The sequence below is a fragment of the Myripristis murdjan genome, chromosome 22 (assembly GCF_902150065.1).
Source record: "Myripristis murdjan chromosome 22, fMyrMur1.1, whole genome shotgun sequence".
NCBI lineage: Eukaryota > Metazoa > Chordata > Actinopteri > Holocentriformes > Holocentridae > Myripristis > Myripristis murdjan.
Window position 1 is genome coordinate 1,103,512 of NC_044001.1, and position 10,000 is coordinate 1,113,511.

The 10,000-nt window shown below is 46.4% G+C and overlaps 1 protein-coding gene across 1 annotated transcript in view; it reads right to left on the reverse strand.

Annotated features, from left to right (window-relative positions):
* The window catches only part of LOC115354425 (MAM domain-containing glycosylphosphatidylinositol anchor protein 2-like), a 106,860-nt gene that overhangs the window by 46,503 nt on the left and 50,357 nt on the right, over positions 1–10,000 (reverse strand). Inside the window, exons 4-6 of the mRNA XM_030044820.1 lie at positions 8,309–8,505; positions 5,717–5,849; positions 2,918–3,190 (exon numbers count right to left, since the gene is read on the reverse strand). Coding sequence (XP_029900680.1) covers positions 2,918–3,190; positions 5,717–5,849; positions 8,309–8,505 — 603 coding nt within the window. The remainder of the gene's footprint in view (positions 1–2,917; positions 3,191–5,716; positions 5,850–8,308; positions 8,506–10,000) is intronic.

The window sequence follows — 10,000 nt, forward strand, 5'->3', positions numbered from 1 at the left end:
CGTAATGTTTTTCTTTTTACGGACAATTTTAGAAAACAAAATGTTTTACCTTCTTGACAGTTTCGGCGTGAATCTTCCGCCTTCGTCAGAAGCGTCACCAGAATGTTAGATGGTGACGTGCCTTATCAGCTGGTGTTACTACTGCTTGCACGTTTTTTTGGTGGATTATGGAGGCAGTGGAGATTAAAAAACGTGCAAGCAGGACAATGAACCGGGACGAGGGAGCATATATGCTGTCGCACACCTGGGCCGCGGTCCTAGGGAGGCGAACTGACAGCAGATGAAGGCGGAAGATTCACGCCGAAACTGTCAAGAAGGTAAAACATTTTGTTTTCTAAAATTGTCCGTAAAAAGAAAAACGTTAATGAAACCAGTTTTTTGTTGGCACCAGTTCAGCACCGGCTCCAGCACCAGCTCTGAACCAGCAGCAGGTGTTTTGGTGGAAAGGGGGCAGTGTGAGCTCTGCTTCAGGCTGCAGAGCTGCAGCTGCAGTTTGTGGATTTTGTGTCGTGAGAAACCAGATTCTCCAGATGTTTTGTGTCTGCAGCGTGAGCTCACTGGTCATACTCAGCTTCCCAGGATGCATTGCGTCACGTCAGCCCATGCGATAGCGGGCGGTTGTGACGGCGAGCGGCGGCAGCGGCGGTGTACAGATGTGTGGTTTCTCAGCGGCGTGTCAGAGCTGTGATGCTGAGAACTGAAGCGAAGGTTTCTCTGCTCTCGGCTGCCATGGCAACCCACGGCTACAACGCATTCAGTGCTATTAATTAGCTCATTATGCTAATTACTCAAATTACCCATCATGCAACTTCCAGCAGCCGAGCTGAACTCCGCCCACTGAGCCTGCAGGTCACATGATCACCATGAAGGTTCAGAGGAAACAGGAAGCAGCGCTCGGCATGCTGGGAGTTTAATGGGATTTATCTTGAGACATGCCGGGACGCAGACACACACCGTGTGACGGGACACTGGAGTGTGTGTGTGTGTGTGAGTGAGTGTGTGTGTGTGCGTGTGTGTGAGTGTGTGTGTGTGTGCGTGTGTGTGAGTGTGTGTGTGTGTGCGTGTGTGTGTGTGTGTGTGTGTGTGTGCGTGTGTGTAGATACTGAGAAACTTCATCCAGAGGGAAAAACATCAGAGCCTTCACCTATTCAGTCTGATAGGTCTTTTATTCAAATCTCACACACACACACACACACACACACACACATACACACACACACACACACACACGCACACACACAGAGCGAGGCGTGCTGTCTGTCCCGCGGGTTTGATGCTGTCGTCTCTGCTGGAGGCTCTACAGCTTATCTCTGTTATACAGCCAGCGACCGGCCACACACACACACACACACACACACACACACACACACACACAGAATCTAGGTTGCATTGTGTGTGTGTGTGTGTGTTATCTCATGTTTATGCTGTTTGCTGTGAGACTCAGGACAGTTTGATGCTGGAGCAGAACACACACACACACACACTACACACTGCACACACACACACACACACACTACACACTACACACACACACACACACACACACACACACATACACACACACTACTGCATCAGTACTGCATTAGAACTTCATGTGTACTGCATACTGTTTAAATATTACTGAATTACTGTTCTACTGTATGTTATTAGCACTGTAGTAATACTGCATTAGTACTGCATTAGTACTGCATTAGTACTGCATTATTTTGGGGGGTCCCAAAGCAGGTTTAGTGAAAACTCTGAGTCTGTTAAACCTGAAATGAGGGAAACTCTGAGTTTTCCGTTTCACAGAGGGAGGTCACTCAAAGCAGAGAAAGAGGGGTAACTCCAGCCTGTTTCACAGAGGGAGGGAACTTAAGCTCTCGGTCAGTTACCGCAGTAACAGACTCCGTGAAACTAACCTGGTCTGGACCAGGTTTTTCTCATGAAACCTCGAGTTTCTCTCTGTGTCCGCCCTCTTTCAGCCACACACCGTATTTAACTTCCTCATTCATTCAGTCAGCAGGCCAGTTTTGGCGTATTAGTTCTGCCGTCTGTTATTAAAAAATAATAATAAAAAAACAGTCAGTAGGTCTTTATTAGAAGTCCATTAGTAGTTAGGTGGCGAACATGGCATGTCCTTTCGACAACGATCCCGTGGATGAAGGTGCAGCGTTTCTGCGCAGAGAATTAAATATTCGTCGGGAGATGGTTATCAGACCGTGCATAGATGTTTATGCTGAGGTCTTACCTGTTTGAACCATGTTTTTATATTTCATCTTAAGCTGCTGCCAAGTGCGCTTCTCCCCCGTGGGATTGCACCTAAATGAAATAAATTAATAGGCTACCATTCAAGCAGTTTTCTGCAGTAGGCTAATATTATTGTGGTTGTGGTTGTTGCAGTAAAAAACATGTTCAGACTCGCTGTATGAATCCATTAAGATTTCCAATTCAGCTGGGGTGAAAAACGCAGCACGACGCTTCCCCGTTGCCATGGTGACTCGTCAAATCGGAGCTCCGTTGACGCTGTGTTTTTCCAGCTGTGGTGCACGCGCTTAACTCCAGGTGAAACTACTCCGAGCTGATCAAACTGACTCAGATCAGCTGTTCTGGAACCCAAAACTCAGAGTTTCCTCTCAGAGTCGATCAGCTCAGACTCAGACTTTGTTGAAGCTGCTTCGTCAAACGGAGCCCTGCTGTGCAGACGCTGTGCGCTCAGGTTCAGGAGCAGACTGAATTGGTACTTAATTAGAACACCATTAGTACTGCATGATAAGTGGAAATACTTCATCAGTACTGCTGTCCCTGTGTATTCATACTGCAGGAGTACTTCATCAGTACTGCAGCACTACTGTCTTAGTGTGTGTGTGTGTGTGTGTGTGTGTGTGTGTGTGTTTAGTGTATAATGTGTGTGTGTGTGTGTGTGTGTGTGTCTCACCTCTGACCAGGATGTTGGTGGACTTCTTGGCGGGGTTTCCCACGTTGTTGCTCGCCACACAGCTGTACTCGCCGCCGTCGTCGTTGGTAACGGCGGGGACGGTCAGCGTGCCGCCGTTCAGCACGCTGCGGGCCGGAAGCTCCGCCCCCTCGGCCCGCACCCAGCGCAGCGCGGGGGCGGGGTCTCCTCCGGACGCCACACACACCAGCGTGACGGTGTCGCCCGGGTTCACCACCAGGGGGCTGTCCAGCAGGAGCTTGATGGAGGGGGAGGCTGGGGATTAAAGGGACAGGACGCTCAAATACGGCACTTTGCTACGGGCTGAAACACCAGGAACCTGACGGCCCCCCGGCCCCCTGGCCCCCCGGCAACCCGGCCCCCCGGCCCCCCGGCGTCTGGCGGCGACCCTCAGCAGGAGACTTTTAATCGTTTTGATATCGTTTGTTCAAATATTTAAAAAAAAAAAAAATTCAGTTTTGTTTGTTTTTGTCTGCAGATTCTTCAGCTGCAAACATACCAACGTAAAAACAGCGACGCATTATTAAACAACGGCTGTTGCTGTTGTTGTTGTTGTTGTTGTTTTTAATAATGATGATGATGATGATGATGATGATGATGATGATGGTGATGATAGTAACACCATCTGCGTGCGCTCTCTCTGCTCTCATCAGCCGCTCATTTTATTCCCCAAAATATGCAGCTGACGAGCTTTGTGTTTATTAACCCTGCTGATGAGTGTGTCGTATGACAGCACGCACACACACACACACACACACACACACACACACACACACACTCACTCAAAAGACACACTGTGTGAGTTGGAACCCGACAGGCAGCTGGGACTTAATGCAGATATTAGAATCTAAACTAATAATAATAACAATAATAATAACAATAATAATAATAATAATAACTTTATACAGGGGGCGCAGCTCAAAGTTCTTCACAATAAAGTGAAGAAACAAGAGAATAAAGTGCAAATCCTGCAGCATTAAACCGAGCAATCAGCTGAAATAAAAGCAGAAAACAAATGTGAGTGAGAGATATGAAAGACGGAGATAAAACAAATTAAGACGTAGAAAGAGGAAAATATGAAGAAACAAAGGAGGGACATAAAATCAGTAAAATATGTAAAAGAACAGAATGAGAGGATGAAACGGGGAGCGTGACAGTTTATGAAATCAGTGTTGAATGAATCAGTTTTCAGTGGTGGGTGATTTAAAATGTGCAGCTCCTGCAGCCTCGGGGGGGGAATCCCATTATCGGCTGGTTAAGAGGCTGCGCCGCCTTTTATTTCCTTCTTCATGTGACAGTTTGGATTTAAAACAACACACAAAAAAAAAAAAAACCCACAGCGGCAGAGGAAGTAAGAGGCCGTGAAGGATTATAAAACGATAAAGATTTAGTAAGTGCCTGGTTTGTTCCTCTGTGGCGGAGAAACAACGAGGGAGGCAGATAAAAATAGAAGGTTCGACCTCCATTAAAGCCCCGCTGACATCATGTAAATCCCATCAGCCCCTGGGGCGGCGGGCGGCGGGACGGGCTATAGGACGAGCTGCGTGGGCTGATGTTTTTTTTTTTTTTCCCGTGTGGTGAAGTCTGCGTTTCACTTTCCTCTGATCACACACACACACACACACACACACACACACAGAGAGGAGATCAGCGCCAGAGCAGGACGAGGTCTGGTGGTTGGCCAACAGCTGGGGAGGGGGCAGGGGACCTTCAGGGGGGTCAAAGGTCAACAGAAGAGGTAAACATCTTCTGAAAGCTGGAACCTGAAGATTAATTTGAGCTGCAGCTCAGCTCTGAGTGTCCAGTTATTCAATCAATCAATCAATCAATCAATCAATCATACTTTATTTGTCCCACAAGGGGAAATTTGGTTTGGTCATGAATCTGGAATAAAGTGTTTTTCTGTTTTTTCTGGGTTTTCTGTGTGTTTGGAGTGGATAAGGGGAATGTGGCTGAGGTGACATTGTTGTTATCGCTTTTAGAATAATATATTTACAATGAAATCACTTGAAAATTCTAATAAAACACCCCAAAATGTGAGAAAGAAATCTTAAAAAGTGGAAAAATAAAAAAATACAAAAAAGCTCGCCAAATAAATAAACAAAAAAACTAATTAACCCTATAAAGCCATTCGTATCATATATGATACACATTTTCAATTCCATTTTTCGTTTTCAGTTTAATCAATACTTGACCAAAATACTGTTGTACACCTTTGAACACTTCCCCTGTTCACCCTGGTCCATACCATGAATGAATGAATGAATGAATATAGAAAAATCAAAAAATATGTTATTACACGACCTTTCTGGTGTATGATATATGATATGTACTTATCATATATCATACACCAGAAAGGTCGTGTAATAACATATTTTTTGATTTTTCTATATTCATTCATTCATTCATTCATCCATTCATCTTCTAAACCGCTTATCCTCACTAGGGTCACGGGGGTTGCTGGAGCCTATCCCAGCGCTCACAGGGCGAAGGCAGTGAGACACCCTGGACAGGTCGCCAGTCCATCGCAGGGCGATTTATATATATATATTTTGTTATAGGACTAAATAAAGGGTTCAGTTTCAAAAAATTGGAATTTTCTGCCAATTCTTTCATAGTTCAGGCTTTATAGGGTTAATTAACAGTAAATTAATTAATTAATTAATAACCAAAGAAAAAACTTTCCAGTGCGTAAGCCTGGCTCAGAGGCACATGAGCAGAGTGTGTGTGTGTGTGTGTGTGTGTGTGTGTCTGTGTGTGTGTGTGTGTGTGTGTGTGTACCGGTGCGGTTGCTCAGGCTGAAGTGGGCGCTCTTGTCGGCGATGCCGCAGACGTTCCTGACGGAGGCGATGCAGCTGTAGTCGGCGTAATCCTGAGGACGAAGATTCTTCAGCTTCAGGATCTTCGTCTCGCCCTGCAACACACACACACACACACACACACACACACACACACACACACACGCACACACACAGAACACGCTTAGACCCTGTGTCCTCTGCAGCGTCTGATGCTGCGTTCATGTGCAAGTCAGAGGTCGGAGTTTAGACGCACGACCGTGGCCGCTGACATTAAAGTCATTAATTTACAATCAAAAACTCACAAATTCATGAGAAAAAAAAGGAAACTCAAAAATTTGAAAATTCTTTGTTGTTTTGGAAACAGAGCAGAGATTCGGCTCCCGAGCTCAGCGAAAAACAAACCAATTATTAAATCAAAATATTATGTTTTGGAATTGAAATATTTGCATCCAATTATTATCAACCATGATAAATCTATGATAAATTAATAAATTAATGATCAGTGATAAATGATAAATTCAGCAGTATGGACTGGCAGTAAAGTTTACCAGCTGCACCCCCCCGCCCCCCTCCCCCCCGGTGAGGCGTTCACTGCTCCTCCGACTGCTGAGCTTCTCCTCTTCTGCTCACTCACATCAGACCAGATGAGGTGACATTTCAATGTGCTCTTCTGCAAAGACGGCGGCCAGTTTAACAGATTATAGGGGGGGTTGGGTGGGATTGGGGGGGGGGGGGTCGCTGATAAGTTCCTCATTAAGGGAGCGGGGTGGAGGACTCAGGGGAGGGGGGAGGGGGGAGGGTGGGGGTGAGATGATGTTGGAGGTGAAGCAGAGTTCAGGAGCTCGCCGGCGTTCAGACGTGCTGAATGTTATCTCCGCTGTGGCTTTACACAGCCCGCTAACGGCACGTCTGATTGGCTGCCTGCCCTCCTTTAGTCCAAATTAAAGCTAAGCCTCAGTTGAAGAAAAAGGGAAAAAAAAAGAAGAAGAAGAAGGATGTAAGAAGCGTCATCATCGCCTCTGTTCAATCTGGGATCTCCGTCTGTGGAGGATTTGAGTCGCTGCGGCTCCAGCGGCTCACACCTGCCAGTCCCATGTGCCGGATATTCACCAAAGTTAACCACGCCCACCGCCACGCCCCCTTCAGCCAATCAGTGTGTAAAGTGAACCAGCTGTTGGCTTGATCCACGACCAGCCTGTCCACCAAGTTTCAGGAAAATCTGTTGATAACTTTTAAAGACAAACACACAAACAAACAAACAAACAAAATGGGGCCGAAACATGAGCCCTGTGGTGCCCCGCTGGTGAGCATCATGCAGCTAATTCTGTTTTTTGGGGCTAAAACTGATGAATGTACTTATGAATTTACGCAGGTAATGATGAGAGCCATTACAGTTTTGTATTTTTCATTAATTTTTGTGGTTTGATCCTGAAGCAGCGAGACGTTTCCCCCCCTGTTTGTTCCCAGGCTGAAGGAAGCTGGCTGACTGGGCGCCCTGGCAGCACACCTGTTAGAGCGTGTCCCACCTGTCCAAGGTGTCCTAACCTACCATGACTGTCAAATAAAAATCATCTTGAACAAAAAATAAGGCTGGATCGGCTCGGTTCCCGAGTGTTAGCATGCTAATAGCTAGCCCACTGCTAGCCCCGCCCTGCTAACGGCAGTGTAAAATAACCACTGACCAGCTCCTGCATGTCCGTGCTTTAGTGACTGACTAGCTCTGATGTGGTGAATGAAGTCACTCAGAGAAGTAAGAACTGATCTGGAGTCAGAAAGACTTTCCTTCACTCTGGATCTGGGCTCCAATCCCAAAGTTTGGTTTAAAAAAAGCAGTTTAACACCAAATGTGCCGCTGGCGTTTCCGCAGTCGACATGGCTCAGATTTCCTCTGGTTGGTAACAGAGCAAACACTTTTTTTCCTGTTGCCAAATGAGCACCATGGACTTCACTCTGCTGCTTCTAAGGAAAAAGATGCTGAAATCTTGTCCAATATTTCCTCCACATGAGAGTGTTTGCCATCGTTGGCTCAGCCTGCGGGAGAGTCTGAAGAATAAAGAACCAAAGAAGAAGAAACCATCAGATCTGGATCTCAGCCCCCTCTTCATCACTGAGGAAGGAACTGGTTGCAGATCTCTTATTGGCCTCGACTTCAGTGACATCCCAGCTCCTGTTCCGGTGAAATCCCAGGTGTGTTTTGGTGAGAGACATGAAGCCGGTCAGATTTCAACATCTTGAACAAACCCTGTCATCATGTGTGTGTGTGTGTGTGTGTGTGTGTGTGTGTGTGTGTGTGTGCTGTGTGTTCAGCTGCTCTGCTCACAGCGACGAGCCGGCGGCTGGAGTCACACTTAATTAAAAACAAACAAACAAACAAACAACAACATAAAAATCAAGGATGAACTGCTTTTCAGAAACTTTCAAGGCCTTGCTTGACTTTTTCTCCACAAATTTACAAACTTACAAAGGGTTTTTATTGCTCATAGACCCCACCCCCTCACCTGTGTGAAGAAGGGCTCATAGACCCCGCCCCCTCACCTGTGTGAAGAAGGGCTCGTAGGCCCCGCCCCCTCACCTGTGTGAAGAAGGGCTCGTAGATCTCCACGCCGGCGTCGGAGCCCTGCGTCAGCGCGTCGCGGCCCCGCCTCCAGCTGTAGCGGACGGGCGGGTTGGAGTTGGCGACGCAGCGCAGGAACACCGTGCGCTCGTAGTAGAACTGCTCCTTGGCCTCGCCGATGCTCTGGTGCACCGTGATGAGCGGCTCGTCCAGGTCTGCAGGGAGAGACGCCGTTAGAGCCGCCGCCCTCACCTGTCCCGCTCAGCTCAACCCCTTCAGGTAATTAACAAACAACCAGCATCACACCAGCAAAGGTACACCTGTGCTTTTTTAAACTTTATTATTTCTTTTCACTTCAGGTACGTTTCAGTGAGTTGGAGCGGGTTCACTGGTTTCAGTTCAGTTTTTATTGTTTCAAAATGTTTCTTTGCTTTTTTTTGATGTTTCTGTAATTTGCATGTCAGACTTGACCAGCTGATCTGTGTGAATGTTTAGAGTCATTTGCCCTTCATGTGGTTTTCAGTGGAAGTGAATGAGATCAAATTAATTTTGCACAGATTTTTTTTAACATTATTGTTTCTGTGTACAGCGGTCCCTCGTTTATCGCGGGAGTTACGTTCTAAAAATAACCTGCAATAGGCGAAATCCGCCAAGTAGTCAGCTTTATTTTTTACAATTATTTAAGGCTGTAAAACCCCTCACTACACACTTTATACACTTTTCTCAGACAGGCATTAACATTTTCTCACTTTTCTCTCTTGTTTAAACTCTCAAAGTTCAAACCTTCGTAGAAAAATAAGTCCAGTAAAAAAAAAAAAAAAAAAAAAAAAGCATGCAAAATTGCACTAAAAAAAATCCGCGAAACTGCGAGGCCGCGAAAGGTGAACCGCGTTAAAGCGAGGGATGACTGTATTTCTGTTTTATTTGACAGTGACAGTAGAGAGAGACAGGAGGGGCAGGGCAGAGAGACAGGATGAGGTCGGATTCAAACCCACGACGCTGCAGTAAGAACAGGAGGTACACCTGCACCCGGTGAGCTACAGACTGACCTGAGACCTGCCACTCTGCACACTAACTCAACTATTTTCACGTTAGAAAACTGTAAAACAGTGTCATGTTTTACCTCTTATTTAAACTGCATGTTTCTATTCATGTCCTGTGTTTTCATGCACCACACAATAGCGATTTTAATTTCATTTTATGCAAATACAGTGACAATAAAGGCATCTAATCTAATCTAATCTAATCTAATCTCTTATTTCTCTGTCTGGGTCTCAGCAGCGATAGAAGGAGGAGGAGGAGGAGGAGGAGGAGGAGCATCCAGATGTTGGAGTCCATTTTTTCAGTTCATTGAAACTTCTCTTTCAGTTTTTCCAGAATTTTACCTTCACAGGATACAAACAAATCTCTGAGTCTCCGCCCCAAACATCCCCTCACAGTTAACAGCTCAGGCCCCGCCCCCTCACAGTTAACAGCTCAGGCCCCGCCCCCTCACAGTTAACAGCTCAGGCCCCGCCCCCTCACAGCAACCACCAATAGGCACTGACATGACCATTTTTGAACACTGGAGCCTTACTCCCCTCCCGGGGTCTTAGCCCCGCCCACAGCGGTGTGAGGAAGGAGGCGACGCAACAGGAAGAGACTGATAATCTGATGAGTGAAATAATCTGAGTGGATTAGGAGCGTCAGTTTCACGTTGCGCTCAGAACA